At 47.3% G+C, this 20,956-nt stretch overlaps 1 protein-coding gene across 1 annotated transcript in view; it reads left to right on the plus strand.

Moving 5' to 3' along the window:
• The first annotated feature begins 6,100 nt into the window (after positions 1-6,100).
• Positions 6,101-20,956, plus strand: part of LOC141053011 (uncharacterized) — a 109,728-nt gene continuing 94,872 nt past the window's right edge. The window contains exons 1-6 of the mRNA XM_073550340.1: positions 6,101-6,228; positions 8,343-8,503; positions 8,634-8,813; positions 8,899-9,022; positions 9,106-9,203; positions 9,390-9,492. Of these exons, the coding sequence (XP_073406441.1) occupies positions 8,426-8,503; positions 8,634-8,813; positions 8,899-9,022; positions 9,106-9,203; positions 9,390-9,492 (583 nt within the window). The 5' untranslated portion in view covers positions 6,101-6,228; positions 8,343-8,425. The remainder of the gene's footprint in view (positions 6,229-8,342; positions 8,504-8,633; positions 8,814-8,898; positions 9,023-9,105; positions 9,204-9,389; positions 9,493-20,956) is intronic.

Consider the following 20,956-nt stretch of genomic DNA (forward strand, 5'->3'; position numbering starts at 1 on the left):
TCTCCCTTGGCCCGGCTCTGGGCTTCGGCCTACGCTCCGCTGCTAGCTCTGTTCTTGCTCTGACCTGATTCCGTGTTTCTGCCTATGCTTCCGTTCCTGGTTCTGTACTCTGCTTAAGCCCTGCCTTGTTTCTCGTCTTGTCTTCCCTTGCTCTTTCTTCGTATGCTCTTTGCATGCACCTGGCCTTCCTAGCCTCCTGTTTGTGCCTCAGCCGTGCCCGCCCTAGCCGTGCCCGCCTGCTTGTGCCTCAGCCGTGCTCGTCGGTCAGTGACAGCTGTGTCGCCTGCCATGCCTCAGCCGGGTTTGCTGGAGTCTTGCCCGTCTGTCAGTGCCGCAGCCCGATCAGCTAGCCAGTGCCCCAGCCGTGCTCCCTTGCATCTCACGCTGTTTCTGCACTGTGCTCTACGTGCCCTCTATAGCACGCACAGGCCTCGCCTGCCCATGGCATACCTCCCCATGCTTCTTTAAAAGTACGTGCAGGCCTTGCCATATCCCCTGTCATGCCCTCTTGCACGCACAGGCCCTAACCCTGTCCTGGAACCTGACCCTGGCGTGCCTCTCTGCACGCGCAGGACTTTGCCTCGCCTGTCCCTGGCGTGCCTCTCTGCATGCGCAGGACTCTGCCTCGCCTGTCCCTGGCGTGCCTCTCTGCACGCGCAGGACTCTGCCTCGCCTGATCCTGGCGTGCCTCTCTGCACGCGCAGGACTCTGCCTTGTGACCTTGTGCCTTGGCGTGTCTCTACACGCACTCTGTCTAGTGCCTTGGCGTGTCTCTACACGCATTCTGTCTTATCCTATGCTTTGGCGTGGCTCTACACACGCACCCTGTCTCGTTTGTGAACCCTGGCGTGTCCCCTACACACGCACCTCGCTTTGAACCCTGGCGTGTCCCCTACACACGCACCTTGTCCCGCACCTAGTCTTGAACCCTGGCGTGTCCCCTACACATGCACCTAGCCTTGGACCTCGGCGTGTTTCCTAACACGTACCATGCCTGGATATCTGTCGTGCCTCCTTGCCTGAAACCTGGTTTGCCTGCCGGATGCCTGGAACCTGCCGATCGCTGCCAGAGATCATGAGCAGGATGACTGCGGCCTGACGTCCGGAGCTGATGTCCGCAGCCTGATGCCTTGATGATGTCGATCGTTGCCAGCAGTCCGGAGTCTGATGCCATCGTGCCGTTACCTGTACCTAGGCGTGCCACCTGGCACGTACCATGCTATGGACCTTGGCGTGCCCATGCACGGACCTTTCCGTGTTTGCGTTCTCAAGTTTTTGCACTGTATGTGATCCTGAGTTATCCTAATGAAGATACCTTGCACCTACGTCTTGTCTTGCTTCCTGCTCGTCTTTGTAGTCAGACACTTGCACTTAGTGTCCCCCTGAGCCGGCCGTCTGGTTCCAGCAGTCGTGGAGGCTCACCCCCTTGGTCTTGCCCCTGACACTCCCTGTATAGGGGGTGGATTCTCACAAGGTAAGCTCGTCCTCATTGGGTGGGTGCCATGACCCAGAGGGTCCACTCAAAAAATGGGCTCGGCAGGAGCTGAGTCCGTCACAGAATACTCAGGCCATGGACTCCACTGGTACCTCAGCTACCCGTCTGATGACCCGTCTGTTGTAGAATCTGATGAAGGATCTGCCCTATGTCTCCTGGACTCTCCTGAAAATGGCGGTACCCCGGCCACTCTTCTGGTGTAATTCAGACCCGGCCCTTGACCTCTGAACTCATTTGGAAATGATGGCAGCCAGAGTAAGAAGACTTGCTTGTCTACCCGCAGTTCTCCCCACTGGATCCCCGTGTCTCGTCCGCGGCTCCTGTGTCTTGACCGCTGCAGGGGTGGATTCTCACAAGGTAAGCTCGTCCTCGGTGGGTGGGTGCCATGACCCAGAGGGTCTACTCAAAAAATGGGCTCAGCAGGAGCTGAGTCCGTCACAGCCAGCAACGTGGGACTTGCAGCAGTACTGTCGCAGGTACAGAATGGCAAAGAAAGGGTGATCTCCTACGCCAGCAGGAAGCTTCGTCCCACCGAAAGGAACCCAGACAACTACAGTTCCTTCAAGCTGGAGTTCCTCGCCATAGTCTGGGCTGTGACTGAGAGATTCAAGCATTACCTAGCTTCAGCCAAGTTTACCATCTTCACGGACAACAACCCGTTGACTCACTTGGACACTGCAAAACTAGGTGCACTGGAGCAGCGATGGATGGCTCGGTTGTGTAACTATGAGTTTACCATCAAGTACCGGGCAGGGCACAAGAATGCCAATGCTGATGTGCTGTCAAGGATGCCTAATCTGCCAGATGCAGGAGAAGACCCTGAGGCTCTTGAAGAAATTGAGTTACCTCCCTTCCACCGGCCACTTGCGGCCCAGCATGCTCAAGGAGTGAGAAACAGACGGTTTGGTTTGAAAGAAGTCACCCTAAACCCATTGCCCCATCATGACTGGGCAGAAACTCAGGATAATGACCCCGCAGTCCGCCTGGTGAAGGAGCTACTGTCACAAGCTTATTCACGCCCAGAGTCGAATGCTCCTGAAGAAGCCCAGCCATTGTGAACGAAAGAGGTTGGCTGTTCATATATGAAGGAAAGCTGTGTCGGAGGAGTATCAATGCCCGCACTCATGAGCTGGTTTGGCAGGTGATAGTCCCAAAGAGAGAGGCATCAATGGTCCTGGAAGCATATCACAATGGAGCTGGACACTTCGGATGGAATAAGTTGGAAGCGCTGCTCCGGGAGAGGTTCTACTGGGCTGGTATGAGGAAAGCCGTTAAGAGGTGGTGCCGGGAGTGTGGACAATGTAACCTGCGCAGAAAGGACTGAGACAGCCAGAGAGCTCCTCTACAACCAATCATCACCAAACAGCCACTTGAGTTGGTAGCCCTGGACCATGTGAAGCTGGTTTTAAGCCGGTCAGGCTACATGTATGCTCTTACCATTGTGGACCACTACTCAAGATTCCTGGTAGTTGTGCCTGTCAAAGATCAAACAGCCAGGACAGCAGCCAGACCATTCCAACAGCACTTCTGTAGACCACATGGATATCCTGAGCAAGTGCTTACAGACCAAGGTCCCGCCTTTGAGGCAGAAGTGTTCCAGGAATTCTGTAACTTGTATGGTTGTAAGAAGATCTGGACAACACCGTATCACCCACAGACCAATGGCATGTGTGAGAAGATGAACCAGGTGGTGATAGACCTGCTGAAGACCTTGCCTTTGGAGGAGAGGAATCTGTGGCCAGAAAAGTTGCCAGACCTTGTAGACCTCTACAACCACATCCCTGTGAAATCCACCAATTGCACTCCAGCCTACCTAATGAGAGCAAAGCCTAGTAAACTGCCTATTGATTTGGACATGGGAGTCCTGACACCTGAAGTAACATCACCAGATGCTGACTGGGATACAGAGAGGCAGCAACAGTACAGAAGAGTACAAGAATGTGTGGAAAAGAGTTTAGCCCAGGCAAGACAAAAGCAAGAAAGGCACAACAATCAGCATGCACCTGCAGTTCCCTTGTCACCAGAAGAACAAGTCCTCAAGAGGAAAAGAAGACTGCATAAGCTGGATGACCAATGGGAAGCTGAACCCTATACCATTCTACCCTCAAACTTTTACAATACCAAGGTGTGCCTTATTAGTAAAGATGGAGGAGAAACATCAACAGCAGTATCAAGAGATCATTTGAAATTATGCCCTGATCAGCTAAAAGAAAGAATGGAAGAACAAGATAACATCCAACCCATAGAAGAAGAGAAGGTCAGCACCATACTTGGAGAATTTCCTGCAAATTGGACTAAAGTAAATGATACAATAGTGGTGCCAGTGTTGACATTTCCCCAATTGGTAGCACAGGAAGAAGTGACTCAAGAAAATCCTGAAGATCAGGAAAATCAGGCAGCAGATGCCACACCAGCAGTGGAGAAAGAGAACCCTCGCCCTGCCAGTGGTGAACCTGTTGTGCCCATGGTGAGTCTAGGAGTTCGCAGATAATCTAGTATCCCTGTGTTACATAGAACCACCAGTAGTGTATCCAGTACATTACCCAGTACACCAGTATTATGCAGGTCTACCCGTACATCACAAGGTATACCGCCCATCAGATATCGCATATAAATAAGTTAAGGTAATGTTAACCTGTACCTGTAAATATGTAACTGTTCTCAAGTTTTGTGCCTACAGGTAACCTGTAAGAGTTTCCTTTGAAGTTTCTGGTTTTGTTTTATGGACATTGTACCACAGGACTTGTGTGGTCACCAACCTGTATATAGTTCACCATTTGCCCAGGAATGGACCATGGACATTGATGCTTGGACTTGTCATCATAGGACTATTTTTGGAGCTCTTGGGTTTTTGTAACTTTTTCCTTTTTCAAATCTTGTACAATTGTAATTGTTCACATTGTCTAGCCGTTTATATGTTTTCATGCTTTGTTCAGCCCAGGAGTGCTGACTTGCTCTAGGGGGGAATGTGGTGCCCCCAGGAGTATGGCCTCCACAGTGGCTTTGCCTTCCTCCAGGGAGGGTAATGCCAGGCTTGGAAGCAGTGAAGGGTCTCTCTCGCAGCTAACCTATACATGCAACACAGTTCCACTCCAGGCCAGCAGGGGGGACTCTGAACCGGAATTGAAGGGAGGAGTGCTCTCTGAGGGCCAAGAGGAAGAAGTGGTCAGTTAGTCTGTGGAGGGTGAAGTGTGCAGACGTGTGGAGAGAAGCTGGAGGTTGAGCTGAGGAAAGAGAGCTCCCTCCCAGTGAGAGCGCATGAACTGTAGCCTGGTCTCCACGGGTGTATGGATACTCACGGTCCTGCACCAGAAACCAGAGGAGTAGGAGGCTGTAAATGCCCTACTCTCATCTAATACTCGGAGGCACAACAGCACGGAGTGAGCCAAGAGAGGAATAGCGGCTACAGCTGTCTGCCATACGAGGAGTGCTAGTAGAAGAGAATTAGGAGGAACTTCAGTGTAACTCAGTACTAGGAGTACTTCATTCACATAAGCGCTAGGAAGGAGACTACACATCCCTTCTGCTGAGAGAGAATCCTGAGCTGCTTCCAGGCAAGCCTGCTCCGGTACCATCTGTAATCAGGACCCTGGACTGCATTTATCAAGTAAAGGTACAGAAACTGCACCCCACTGTGTCTTTGTCTGCTTCCTACCCTTCCGGCACTGTTACATCCCCGTGCCAACCACATCTACACTGCCCTGGGACTACAGCTTCACCTGTGGGGAGCTTTTACATCTTTGCTGCACCATACTATCAGTCCCAGCGGATCTGCATGCAGCGTCGGCTTAACATCTCACTTGCCGAACACCACAGGTGGCATCACAAACTATTCCATTAACTATAATCCACCATTTCCATTCCCCCATTACTTGGGCGCAGAGGGCCACGGACCGGGTCACCGCTGCTGTGACACATCCCGCTGACACCGGCCCGGTACCGAGTACCCCACAGCCCTGGGAGGGCGACCCATATATATCATACAATCACACACATGCTCTGCTGCATACACATACGCATGGCTTGGCATCGTACACAGCATACATGCACAGCTTCACTCTGTGCATATTGTACCCACACTGCTCTGCTCCGTGTATATATTACAAACACGCGGCTCCGCTGTGTACACATTGTACAAGAACACAGCTCCGCTCCGTACACCTCGTACACACGCGGCTCCGCTCCGTACACCTCGTACACACGCGGCTCCGCTCCGTACACCTCGTACACACGCGGCTCCGCTCCGTACACCTCGTACACACGCGGCTCCGCTCCGTACACCTCGTACACACGCGGCTCCGCTCCGTACACCTCGTACACACGCGGCTCCGCTCCGTACACCTCGTACACACGCGGCTCCGCTCCGTACACCTCGTACACACGCGGCTCCGCTCCGTACACCTCGTACACACGCGGCTCCGCTCCGTACACCTCGTACACACGCGGCTCCGCTCCGTACACCTCGTACACACGCGGCTCCGCTCCGTACACACGCGGCTCCGCTCCGTACACCTCGTACACACGCGGCTCTGCTACATCCACCCTGTAAACCCCTCCTGACCCCACACAGAAACTTCTCCTCATCCAGCACCATGACAACCAGCACAGCAGAGTCCTGCATACACTGAGGCCCCTGATCATGTGACCCCTGACTCCTCCCCTCCTGTGACCTCATCCCAGGTCCTGTGCGCACAGAACAGCCATATATGTGGAGTGCGGCTCTGCAGGTGGAGGTAGGTGCTGGAGATTCCCCATTACTGGGCACAGGGGGGCAGTAACCCCTTCAGTGCTGATTATCTTTTGAAGTTTGACATCACTGTGTCCCAGACCTTTATAATTTTCTTTCCGTCCCATTTCTCTGTTTCAGGCTTTTTAGTATAACAACTGATTGACTTCTATTAACCCCTTCACGACCTTGGTCATATACTGTAGGTACATCCAAGGTCGTCTCCCTCCCTTTGATGCGGGCTCTAGAGCTTTCCCATCACACGACAGCTGATCTGATCCAAGATTCACCTACGGCTGTAAACCAGTTACATGCCGCTGTCAATCTCATCACTAATCCGCATGTGTCATGTGAGCACAGGGCGCCGATAGGTTGTCATGACAGCCGGGGATCTGCAGAAGAATGTAGAACGCCCCGTAGCCGGCGTTCATAGGAGACGATGATTTCTGCTATACATGGGAGTGCTGAGTTCCTGCTCTGTGCAGCACAGGCGATCAGATCAGAAGATCGCAGCTTCAATTCAAGGAGACTAATGAAACCAGTAAAATGTGGAAGAAAAAAAAGTTTAAAAAAAGCACGAAAGGTCAAATCGCCCCCCTTTTTCCCCATTCAAAATAATAATAACTAAACAATATATAAAACACACATATTTGGCATCGCTGCATTCAAAATCGCCCGATCTATCAAAATTGAAAGTAAATTAAATGTGATCGGTAAACGGCGTAACGAGAAAAAAAATCGAAACACGAGAATTACCTCCTTTTGGTAGCCGCAGCATTGCAATAACGGGCGATCAAAAGATTTTATCTATCCCAACATGGTACAGAAACAACGTCAGATCGGCGTGTAAAAAATAAGCCCTTGGCCAGCCCGGGATCACGAAAAATGGAGACGCTATGGGTCTCGGAAAATGGTGCGATTTTTTTTTTTTTTTTTTTTAAAAAGAACCTAGACATGTTTGGTGTCTACAAACTTGTAATGACCTGGGGAATCATAATGGCAGGTTAGCTTTAGCATTTATTGAACATGATAAATAAAAAATCCAAAATCTATTGTGGAATTGCTCTTTTTTTTTTTTTTGCAATTTCACCGCACTTGGAATTTTTTCCCCATTTTCCAGTACATTATGTGGTAAAGTCAATGGTGTCATTCAAAAGTACAACTCGTCTCGTAAAAAACAAGCCCTCACATGGTCATATTGACGGAGCAATAAAAAGTTATGGCTCTGGGAAGAAGGGGAGCAAAAAACGGAAAATTGCCCTGGGGGTGAAAGGGTAAATATATTTTTGGTGAGCAGGAGACAGACAGACGCTTCTCTATTATTTCTGATTATTACATATACAATTACTGTGATAACAATGACGTATAGAGAATACTTGTCTGACTTTTCCACAATAATATCTTATTACTGGGAAGAAATATTGTTTTCATGTCATCACTTTACAAGTACCGGAACCTTTGTTATTTTTTTCTGGCTGCCATGGTGACTATCAACATCCTGCGATCGAAGCCGATGCGATGTTTAACCTTCTGGATGAGATGTCACTATAGATCACAACATCTAAGGCCCCTGTCACATTGCTATCTTGCCCACTCTCAGTGGTCCGGTCAGAGCTTGCATCTGAACCCCCTGCAAAACGGGTTTTGGGAGTATGCGTTGAAGGAGCCATTGATAATAATGGTTCTGACAAAGACAACATATGTGCTCTGTCAAGCAGATTTTTGAGTGTATACACCTACTGGAAGCAGACGCCCAGATCCAGTCTATTACGTCTTGGTGTCTGCATCCAGTAGGCGTGTACGCCCGAAAACAATGCACGACAGACCACACATACACCCATGGGGAGGTTCGGATGCAAGCCTCAAAAGGACCACTGAGAGTGGGCAAGTGCGCAATGTGAAAGCACCCTAAGGAGTTATGTAGCCTCTATCGAGATTTGTAACAGTATGGCCATTGTTCTAGGAGGGATAAAGGGATTTTCCAATCATCGATAGATTATAAATAGAAAATCTACGCATTACATTATTTCCTGATATGTTTCCCTTTATTATCTCCAGTAATTGTATTATCACACAGAATTCTTTATGATGTTACATAGGCCTCATCTTCTTCCCATTCAGGTCAGGTCCCTACAATATCAGTATCAGATCCGTTCAGTGTAGATTTTCTGTATAAGAGACTCTTCCTGATTGACCAGTCAAGGATGGATGGGGACAGAGACAAGATGGTGGAGAGGATATTACACCTCACCCTAGAGATCCTCTTCCGGCTTACTGGAGAGGTGAGAGATTCTGATGATGTCACATTACATCATTCTTATCTATGTGAATAACAGATGGACAGAACTTGGAGAGGTGAGGACTCTGGAAATGTCTGTAGTGAGATTTATTAATGTGTCTCTCCATAACCAGGATTACACAGTAGTGAAGAAGACCTCTAGAGGGCGCTGTCAGGACTCTGTGTCTGAGGGATGGGGAAGACCCCTGAGCCCAATTACAGGGACTCCACCTCACCCCCTGATGCATGAGGACATCAATAACCAGAAGATCCTAGAACTCACCTACAAGATGATTGAGCTGTTGACTGGAGAGGTGACACTGCTGGGAATGCTGGGACATTATACAGTAATGGTATGAAGGGATCGGGGTGATGATGATATATCATTGTGTGTGTCAGGTTCCTATAAGGTGTCAGGATGTCACTGTCTATTTCTCCATGGAGGAGTGGGATTATTTAGAAGGACACAAAGATCTGTACAAGGACGTCATGATGGAGGTTCCCCAGCCCCTCACATCACCAGGTAATAGACAGGACTAAATACACATGGCCTATAATTATCTGTATGTAAAGAATGAATTCAGTCCCTGTATGTGTTTCCTCCAGTTCTATCCAGTAAGAGGACAACACCAGAGAGATGTCCCCATCCTCTTCTTCCACAGGACTGTAAACAAGAAGATTCCGATGCTCCTCAGGATCATCAGGTAAATGGAGAGAAGGTGTCATGAGATCTCCCCTATGATGTGTAGACGGCTGTGAAGGTCTTGTGCTCAGTCTTGTTTTATCCACCAGTATTATATGTTTTATACTTGTGTAATGAGAGCAGTGGAGATGGCAGGATTAGAGCTGATCATAGATGTGACTTCTCCATCTGTCTGTGACTTTTACAGTATTTGTTTCAGGGTGAAGATCTGACCCATATTAATACTACAGAGACATATGCGTGGGGTGATGAGGGGTGTAAAGAGGAGATTCCTACAGATAAAGGCCCAGGTGAGTAGTAACCGCTAACTTCAGAGAAGTCACAGATTATTCTCATTCACCGGCTGTCACTGATTTATAGGTTTTATCAAGTGGTCACCATTCTGCCACTGTCCCAAATACTTTGGGCATGGAAATTCTTCTAATGGAGTGATGCCTGTTTTGACCACAACTTACAGCTTGGTGAATCCATCCTATCCCCTGGAATTAGAAGATGCTGACCCTTAGCTGCCCAGATATTTAACCCCTTTTCCCCCGAAGGTAGTTTGCAAGTTAATTATCAGGCCAACAGATCCTGGTGATTCTGAGATTGTGTTTTCATGGCATATTGTATTTCATGATAGTGGTAAAATTTATTTGTTAAGACTTGTGTTTATTTGTGAAAAAAATTTGGCGAAAATTTCACAATTTTCCAACTTTGAATTTTCATGCCCTTAAATCACAGAGATATGTTACACAAAATAGTTAATAAGTAACATTTGAAATCACTTTGAGGGGTGTATATGATAGGAGATACTCAAAAGTCACATCATTTCTAAAAACTGCACCCCTCATGGTCCTTAAAACCACATTCAAGAAGTTTAGTACCCCCTCAGGAGCCTCACAGGAATTTTTGGAATGTGGAATACAAATAAACATTTAACTTTTTTTTCACAAAAAATTTACAATTTTTTTTTTACTTTGGCATGGATAACAGGAGAAAATGGACTCCCAAATTTGTTGTGTCATTACTCCTGAGCATGCCGATACCCAATAGGAGGGAGAAAACCACTGTTTGGGTGCACGACAGAGCTCGGAAGGGAAGGAGCGTTATTTGACTTTTTGAATGTAAAATTTGCTGGAACAATTGTCGGACGCCATGTCACGTTTTGAGAGCCCCTTATATGTCTAAACAGTGAATATCCCCCACAAGTGACACCATTTTGGAAACCAGACCCCTCAGGGAACTGATCTAGATTCGTGGTGAGCACATTGAACCCATCAGGTGCTTCACAGAAGTTTATAACGTTGAGCCGCAAAAATCAAATTTTCCCAACAAATATATTTTTAGCCAAAAATATTGCATTGTCATAAGGGTAACATGAGAACCTGCACCATACAAATTGTTATGCATTTTCTCCTGAGTACGCCTATACCCGATATGAGGGAGAAAACTAGTGTTTGGGCACTCGGAAGGGAAGGAGTGTCATATGACTTATTGAATGTAAAATTTCCTGGAATCATTAGTGGACGTCAAGTCCCATTTGGAGAGCCCCTGATGTGCCTAAACAGTGGAAGCCTCCAACAAGTGACCCTTTTTTGGAAACTATAACCCTCAAGGAATGTACAGTGGATACGGAAATTATTCAGACTCTTTTAAATTTTTCACTGTTTGTTTCATTGAAGCCATTTGGTAAATTCAAAAAAAGTTCATATTTTTCTCATTAATGTAGACGCTGCACCCCGTCTTGACTGAAAAAAACAGAAATGTAGAAATTTTTGCAAATTTATTAAATAAGAAAAACTGAAATATCACATGGTCATAAGTATTCAGACCCTTTGCTCAGTATTGAGTAGAAGCACCCTTTTGAGCTAGTACAGCCATGAGTCTTCTTGGGAATGATGCAACAAGTTTTTCACACCTAGATTTGGGGATCCTGTTCCATTCTTCCTTGCAGATCCTCTCCAGTTCCGTCAGGTTGGATGGTGAACGTCGGTGGACAGCCATTTCCACGTCCTCCAGAGATGCTCAATTGGGTTTAGGTCAGGGCTCTGGCCGGGCCAGTCAAGAATGGTCACAGAGTTGTTCTGAAGCCACTCCTTTGTTATTTTAGCTGTGTGCTTAGGGTCATTGTCTTGTTGGATGGTGACCCTTTGGCCAAGTCTAAGGTCCAGAGCACTCTGGAAGAAGTTTTCATCCAGGATATCTCTGTACTTGGCCGCATTCATGTTTCCTTCAATGGCAATCAGTCGTCCTGTCCCTGCAACTGAAAAACACCCCCATAGCATGATGTTGCCCCGACCATCTTTCACTGTTGGGATTTTATTGGACAGGTGATGAGCAGTGCCTGGTTTTCTCCACACATAGCGGTTAGAATTATCACCACAAAAGGTCTATCTTCATCTCATCAAACCAGAGAATCTTATTTCTCAAAGTCTGGGAGTCCTTCATGTGTTTTTTAGCAAACTCTATGCAGCCTTTCATGTGTCTTGCACTGAGGAGAAAAGTGGGAATGAATGAACTCATGGAGATCAACATCCAACACTGCAGAGGCACCATCACATGTTTCTCAACGCAGTGATTCTAGAGCTATGCCCCCATCCCCTATGGGAAATATGTAAAAACATGCAAAACACAAGCCGCCAGGTCTTTCTCCGGAAAGGAACAACCACGGGAAGGGCAGTCTCCAATGAAGGAAACCACCTATGCCAAAACATGGTATCCATCCACAGACTGCTGTTTCGGGGTATTGCCCCTCATCAGTGTGGAGTAGGAAACTTGCTAGTAGGAGCAATGCCTAGTAAAAGACTGTGAAAAATGGGGTTGAATGCAAAACACAAGCCGCGGAGACACCATCACATGTTTCATCCCCATTTTTCACAGTCTTTTACTAGGCATTGCTCCTACTAGCCAGTTTCCTACTCCACACATATGAGGGGCAATACCCCGAAACAGCTGTCTGTGGATGGATACCATGTTTTGACATAGGTGGTTTCCTTCACTGGAGACTGCCCTTCCCGTGGTTGTTCCTTCCCGGGGAAAGACCTGGCTAGTCATTGCTTGCGTTGAGAAACATGTGATGGTGTCTCCGCGGCTTGTGGTTTGCATGTTTTTGCACTGAGGAGAGGCTTCCGTTGGGCCACTCTGCCATAAAGGCCCAACTGGTGGAGGGCTGCAGTGATAGTGCACTTTGTATAAAAAGAGCAAGCGGGCACTATCACAACAGTAATAATTAGAGTCTATATTCACTAGGGGATCTCTTGCATGACATATATAGAAACCAAAAAGAGGAAAAGAATCATGCAAAAAAATAGGATCACCACACAGTATCAATAGGTACAAACTAAGAGCAAATTTTATTAATGACAAGCCAAAAAACAGCACACATTTAAAAACATCCAAAAGATCATAAATGGTCTCTCCAAAAGATGACAGAATATAACATAATAGATTTTAATATATCAGTAGACTGCAAATGCTGAAAGTGCACAGAGAAAAATAACTCTGAATAAATGCTGCCAGCATATAACCAACAATCTTAGGTTATAAACCAGTGTAGCCCCCATATATGGAGCCTGCAGTGCAAAAGTTCAACCCTGATTATTACCATAAGCCAAACGGCTGAATGCCACAAGAAAGGGGTTAGTAGTGAATACACAATGATGCCCAATGCATCCTGCATGCTGGGCTACAGAAGCTGAATACGTCACCCCGTATAATAGTGATTGGGGGAACCAGTCAGTCGTCCCGTCATCTGAATAGCAGCGGTGCGGTCAGAGGTGATGTTGAGTCCTCATGGACTCAACATCACCACTGACCGCACCGCTGCTATTCAGATGACGGGACGACTGACTGGTTCCCCCAATCACTATTATACGGGGTGACGTATTCAGCTTCTGTAGCCCAGCATGCAGGATGCATTGGGCATCATTGTGTATTCACTACTAACCCCTTTCTTGTGGCATTCAGCCGTTTGGCTTATGGTAATAATCAGGGTTGAACTTTTGCACTGCAGGCTCCATATATGGGGGCTACACTGGTTTATAATCTAAGATTGTTGGTTATATGCTGGCAGCATTTATTCAGAGTTATTTTTCTCTGTGCACTTTCAGCATTTGCAGTCTACTGATATATTAAAATCTATTACGGTATGTTATATTCTGTCACCCTTTGGAGAGTCCATTTAGGATCTTTTGGATGTTTTAAATGTTTTTAAATGTGTGCTGTTTTTGGCTTGTCATTAATAAAATTTGCTCTTAGTTTGTACCTATTGATACTGTGTGGTGATCCTATTTTTTTGCATGATTCTTTTCCTCGTTTTGATTGTTGACTTTTTTGGAACTTTCTCCCATCTCCCTCCTGCATCTCTGGAGCTCAGCCACAGTGATCTTCGGGTTTTTCTTTACCTCTCTCACCAAGGCTCTTCTTCCATGATTGTTCAGTTTGGCTGGACGGCCAGGTCTAGTAAGACTTCTGGTGGTCCCAAACTTCTTCCATTTAAGGATTATGGAGGCCACTGTGCTTTTAGGAGCCTTGAGTACTGCAGAAATTCTTTTGTAACCTTTGCTAGATCTGTACCTTGCCACATTTCTGTCTCTGAGGTCCTTGGCCAGTTTCTTTGACCTCATGATTCTCATTTGATCTGACATGCACTGTGAGCTGTGAGGTCTTATATAAACAGGTGTGTGCCTTTACAAATCAAGTACTATAAGTTTAATTAAACACAGCTGGACTCCAATGAAGGAGGAGAACCATCTCAAGGAGGATCACAAGGAAATGGACAACATGTGACGTAAATATGTGTGTCTGAGCAAAGGGTCGGATTACTTATGATCATGTGATATTTCGGTTTTTCTTTTTTAAAAGATTTGCAAAAAATTCTACATTTCTGTTTGTTTTCAGTCAAGATGGGGTGTAGAGTGTACATTAATGAGAAAAAAATGAACTTTTTTGAATTTTTTTTTTTGATCAGATAGTTTTTATTAAAAGTTTTAGAAATGACAGGCATGTACAACTTACAACATGTTGTCAAACATTCCCTTCCCCCATAACACCCCCCTCCCTTTGTCCGATGGCATATAGACTGGTACATAGCGAATAAACCCAATTCCATCACACAACCATATCATATGAGAAATGACGATTAGCAACCGACAGGAGACCACCTCCAGGGCCCACTCATTAATCTAGGAGATTTGAGGCAGCCAGGCCAGGAACCTTCAACCATCCCTCCCATATTTTCCCAAAAATATGCGGCACACCCCTCCTGAGGTACACAAACTTTTCCCTATATAATATTTGGTTCAGCCTATTAATGTATTCTTTTCTTGAGGGGATTTTGGCAGAAATCCAGTGATAAGCTATCAGCTTTCGGGCCACAAATAGCATTCTGGCCACAGCAATTTTAAGGTATTGATCCCCTCCCACCTCATCAACATAACCCAAAACACAAATCGTGGGGTCCCTGGGAATATCCTGTCCCGTGACCAAGTGTATAAGGCTAAGGACCACGATCCAGAATATTTGCAGGCAAGAGCATGTCCACATCATATGTAAAATGTCCGCATTATCCATCGTGCACCTGGGGCACCTCGAATCCAACCGTAACCCTCTACTGAACAACCATTCGGGAGACCTGTATGTCCTATAGAGGATATATAGCTGAGACAGGCGGCCAGGCTCACTAAAAGACAATCTGGGAATCATCTGTAGAATCGAGTCCCACTGTTCCGCTGCTATCGTACCCAGCTGTTGTTCCCACTTTGTCAGTGCACCAATAGGATGCTTTGACAGGACCTGTCCAAGTAAGCCACCATACACCATCGAAATCAGTCCCCTGGTGGACCCCTGCATACCAAGCCTATGAACAATGACGTCGTGGTGTACGGTTAGGTCAGCTTTTTTGCCTTGCACCATATACGCGTGACGCAGCTGCAAATATTGATAAAACATAGAGCGTTGGAGGGGAAATTCCCGTCCCAATTGCTCAAAAGTTTTAAAGACCCCTCCCTCCACCAGCTGCGACACCCACCATATGCCAATCCGCCTCCAGTGAGCAAAGCCTCTGAGCGTTTTCATGCACGGCAAATGCTGATTGTCCCATATGGGGGAGTACTTTGTAAGACCGCGTATTCCTCTCAGCTGCCTCAGCTTATCCCATACCCTAACCATTAGAAGCACCGTAGGGAACCTGAGTGCAAGGGATCGAAATCTACCCGACTCCAGACTCGACACCAGTGATCCCCGCCCCACTAGGAATTGAAGGATCTTCTGACCTCCCACCAAATCCACCAACTCGCCCTCCATTCCTCCCGCTACATGCTGGCATTGAGAAGACAGAAAATAAAGCCATGGGTTGGGCAACGCAAGTCCCCCCTCTTCTTTAGGTTTTTGCAAGTGTTCAAGTTTAATTCTCGCACCTTGTTTTAGCCAGATGAGCTCTCTAAAAATCATATTAATTTTATGAAACCTGTTCTGGGGAAGCCAGACAGGGGAGTTATGGAGGACATATAAGAGTTGCGGCATAACTACCATCTTCAACAGATTCACTCTTCCCACAACAGAGAGGTGTAACTTTGCCCAGGCCTTAACCTTCTGTTTGATCCTGTCCAACAGCGGAGCAAGATTTAGGCTCTCATAGTCTGTCAGCTTATTGGATATTCTTATGCCCAAATATTGGAGGGACGTTGCAACCGGCACACCTACCACACTGCAGGAGCATGAGTCCAGTGGGAGGAGCGCAGACTTCTCCCAGTTAATAACCAGACCCGAGACCTCCCCAAACGCCCCAAGAAGTGTCATCGTGTTTTGTAATGATCTGTCCGCGTCCGCTAAAAATAACAACAGGTCATCCGCATATAATGCTACCTTCTCCTCATGCTCCCCATACCGGAATCCCTCTATGCCAGCATCCGATCTTATCCTCGAGGCCAATGGCTCCACCGCGAGAGCAAACAGCAGCGGGGATAAAGGGCATCCCTGCCTTGTTCCTCTATGAAGTGAAAAAGGGTCAGACAACTGACCATTAGCCCTCAGCCGAGCACTCGGCTCCGAGTACAAGAGCTTGACCCAGCCAATAAAGCCCGGGCCAAAGCCCATACAGTGAAGCGTCGCCCATAAATAATCCCACTCCACACTATCAAATGCCTTAGCGGCGTCTAGAGACAGAACCACCCTCTTCCCGGCATTATCAGCCCTCACCTGCATATTCAGGTACAATCTCCTAATATTCATAGCCGTCGATTTGTTGGGCATAAACCCCGTCTGATCGGGGTGTATTAACACAGCTTAAAAATTAACTTTTATTCCAATATTTAAAACCTGGATAGTACCAGTATAGGGAACAGGGTACATGATATTTTTGACATACAAATTGTGCAATATATCAGGGCACTACACTCGCCCTAATAAGCCCTAGTGCGTCCCTTCCTTGCCGCGGAGGTTGGCACCCTAATATATGCGATATGGCGCCCACGCTCAACGTCGGTGACCCTAATAGCACCGACGTTGAGCGGGGGCGCCATATCGCATATATTAGGGTGCCAACCTCCGTGGCAAGGAAGGGACGCACTAGGGCTTATTAGGGCGAGTGTAGTGCCCTGATATATTGCACAATTTGTATGTCAAAAATATCATGTACCCTGTTCCCTATACTGGTACTATCCAGGTTTTAAATATTGGAATAAAAGTTAATTTTTAGGGTCAAATTTATTTTTCTTTTTGCTATCTTGGTTTTTTTCAGAATATTTGATCCATTAATTTTTTTGAGGTTTTTTCTGTATTAACACAGCTACTACTTTTGAGAGTCGAATGGCCAGGACCTTCGCTAAAAGTTTAATGTCTAGCGTCAACAGGGAGATGGGCCTATACGACGCGGGCAGAGTTGGATCCTTATCCTTCTTCAACAGCACGGCGATGACAGCTTCTCGCATAGACGGTGGGAGAACACCCCGTTCCAAACTATCATTAAACACTGTCAATAGAGCAGGGAGCAACACCGTTCTATACCGTTTGTACACCTCAGCTGGCAACCCATCTACCCCAGGTGCTTTACTATTGGACATGGTTCCCAGAGCCTCCTCCAACTCGTCCAGACTTAGAGGTCTATCTAGAAAGTGTCTGTCCTCAGGAGTCAGCCTTGGGAGATTGGCAGCCTCCAAAAAGGCAACAACATCCTCCGTCGGGGCCCTAGCATGTGAGGAATATAAGTCAGCATAAAAAGTCTCCAGAATTTTTAAAATCCCCGGTGCGTCAGTGAGTAATCGCCCATTCACATCCTGAAGACCCGCTATAGTCGCAGACCCTCTCTGTGCCGATGTCACGACAGAAAGCAAATGCCCCACACTTTCCCCACTCTCAAAATATTGAGTAGATTGAAACAGCCGTTTTTGCGCCGCCACCTCTAATGTCTGTTTGGTCACCTTTGACTGCGCCTCCCCCAACCGCTTCCGAGTGGCAGGTGTGCTCTGTGTCGCAAGGGCCCTTTCCGCATCTTCCAGTTCCCTGAATACAAGTTGTGATTTTGCCCAGGAGGCGGTCTTTATTTTAGAAATCTCTCGTATGTACATTCCCCTTAAGTACGCCTTTAAGGCCTCCCAGACGATCCCACTAGAAGTCGAGCCTCTGTTAAAACTAAGATATTCCTGCAACTCAGGGATAAAGCCGTTATTCTTATCGATTAGCTGCAGCCAAAACGGGTTGAGGCGCCAGAGAGGTCTATCACTCCTCCCGTTCCCGCCCCCCCCAAGCATGACTGAAACAGGCGAATGATCAGATACCGTTCGCGCCAGATATTTAACCTCTAAAGTTTTTCCCAGCATAAGATCATCACCCAGGGCCAGATCGATGCGAGACAGGGAGGAGTGAGTAGAGGAGAAGCACGAGAATTGACGGACACCAGGGTTACGGCATCTCCACAAGTCGGTCAAAGCTATCTCCCGCACGAGCACCCCAAATGGCGTAAGATTACCTCCCAGCCACAAAGGTTCATGGCTACCCCTGTCCCAGTGTGAATCCAGAATATTGTTAAAATCTCCCACCACCATACGCGGAACCCCCGGAAAATCTCTCAGAATGGCAAGAACCTTATAGATAACTCTACTGCTATATGGCGGAGGTATATATATAGATATCAACACCAGTGGGGTAGAAAAGATTGTACAAGATAAAAGAACAAATTGCCCCTCTGTGTCCACCACCACCCGGTGACACTTAAATTGAGTCCTGGAGTGAATCAATATACTAACCCCCCTAGAGTATTGGGAATGAGTAGAGTGAAAGCCCGCCTGTACCCATCTCTTATCCAGGATTCCCAACGTCTCCTGTGTGAGATGCGTCTCCTGCAAACAAACAACCGCCGGCTTCTGGTCCGTTATGAAGGAGAATATGGCCTGTCGTTTTACCGGCGACTTTAACCCCCTGATATTCCAACTAAGTATCTTAAAGTCAGCCATTATCATACCATAGCATATTGCCTACCATCTCCCCCCCAGCCGCACCATAGCCAATATTGAAATGTACAAGTATGCCAAAGGACATTTTGAACCTAATCCCACCCCCCTCCCCCCAAAGAACACCCTCCAACAATTCCTTGGGCTGAACCAAGGGTGCAACAAGTAAGGGTGCTGTCGAACCCTTCCACCCCATTCAGCAGGCGCTTCAGTTCCTTTTCACTACCCGCATTTGACAGGATATAACCCCACAGCACTTTGCATTTTTCCTTATCCATATTCAGACCAAGGCCCCATAAGGACCACAAATTCTTAAAAAACAGCATATAACAGAGTAATATAAGAATAAACAAAAATATAACTTCTTAGGCAGTCCATTGCCTCAGGACCGCAGACTTCAACCGCAAGGCACCATAATAACTGAGCGAGCCAAGATACCATCAGCCACGTTCCTACTCCTTCCCCTCCTTCTTCAACTGTCGCTCGTTAAGGTCCAACCAGTCCACGGCTTCCCTGGGGTCCAGAAAAAAGTGGATTTTATTCCAAGCCTCAACACGCAGTTTAGCCGGGAAAAACATGGAGTACTTGACGCCACAGGCTCTCAGACGCTTCTTGATGTCTGTGAACTTCGCTCTCATCTTCTGAACCTCCGGCGAAAAGTCCAGGTAAAAGGAGACTCTGGATCCTTCTATTGTAAGGTCAGGGTGTTCTCTTGAGTATCTAAGGATAACGTCTCTATCTCTATAATGGAGGATTTTAGCCAGCACAGGTCTTGGTGGATGACCAGGGAGGGGGGGCCGAGTCGGGACTCTGTGTGCTCTTTCCACTGCATATAGGTGTGTTAGATTGTCCTCACCTACTTTTTCCTTAAGCCATGTTTCAATGAAGGCAGTAGGATTCTTTCCCTCACAGTGCTCTGGCATGCCCACAATACAAACATTATTCCTTCTGGATCTATTTTCAAGGTCATCAGTTTTAGCCCAGACAGCTGCCATGTCCTTCTTGAGCTCTGTACAATGCTGTCCTAAGTCAGAGGCCGAATTCTCCACAGCACCCATACGTTTTTCCAGCTGGCTTGTTCTGTCTCTAACACTGTGCAGTTCATGTCGCACAGTCTGCATGGACTCCTGCAGAAAGCCCAGTTGTGTCAGGACATGTGAGATCGCAGTCCCACAGTGCACCACTGCCAGCATTACATCTTTGTTGGTGGGCTCGTCTGGAACTTGTAGTTGCAAGGCTGTGAGGTGCTGTTTATTTCTTTCCACCAGATCACTCCAGCTAGGCTCAGCTCCCTTCCCCCCCCCTGCACTCTGGCATGGGCAGCCTCCTCCTCCTCCCCCATTCCCGGGCTCATGTCCTCCACCACAGTCTCCTGGTCCATATCAGAGTCCTGGAGAGACTCCTGCTCTGCCTCAGCCGTGCGGGCAAAGCGCTGCAGCCTGGCCGCCACTGCCCTGTTCCTAGCCGCGCTGTCTTCTGCGGCCTCCTCTAAGGCGCGCGCTGCGGCGGCGGCGCCATCTTGGTTCCCCGCTCCGGCCTCTCCTGCCACCCTTCTCTGACCTCTTTTCCCCATATCCTGGGGTGAAGCAGCGATCTCCGGTGCCCCGCGGTGTCTACCGTCTCCGGTGCAGCCTCCAGGGTTTATACTAGCCGTGCTGTGGGGACGGAACGGCTGAATTAAGCAAGTATATGCGGGAGCTCAGCGGGCACACGTCTTCCTCACATGCCGCTCAGGCCACGCCCCCCGAACTTTTTTGAATTTACCAAATGGTTGCAATGAAACAAAGAGTGAAAAATTTAAAGGGGTCTGAATACTTTCCATACCTAACATAACTGTATTTAGATGTGTGGTGAGCACCTTTAACCCCCAGGTGCTTCACAGAAGTTTCTAACGTTGAGCCGTGAAAATAATAAAATCACATTTTCCCCACAAAAAATGTTATTTTAGCCCCAAATTTTGCATTTTCATAAGGGTAACAGAAGAAATTGCACAATACAATTTGTAGTGTAATTTCTCATGAGTACGCAGATACCCCATATGTGGGGGAATACTACGTTTGAGGCACAATGCAAAGCTCAGAGAGGAAGAGGCACCATATTGGGATTCAGACGTTACTGGAATGCATTGAGGGTGCAATGTCACATTGGCAGAGTCCCTGAGGTTCCAGAACAACAAAAATCCCCTATCTGTGAACTCATTTTACAAACTACACTCCCCAATGAATTCATCGCATTCATCTAGGGGTCATTATATTAACACCACATGTGCCTCACAGAATTTTATACCATTTTGCAGTGAACAAAGAATAAATTACATTTTTACCAC

Source organism: Dendrobates tinctorius, unplaced genomic scaffold, assembly GCF_039654945.1.
Source record: "Dendrobates tinctorius isolate UK_male_01 unplaced genomic scaffold, ASM3965494v1 ptg000164l, whole genome shotgun sequence".
Taxonomy (NCBI): Eukaryota; Metazoa; Chordata; class Amphibia; order Anura; family Dendrobatidae; genus Dendrobates; species Dendrobates tinctorius.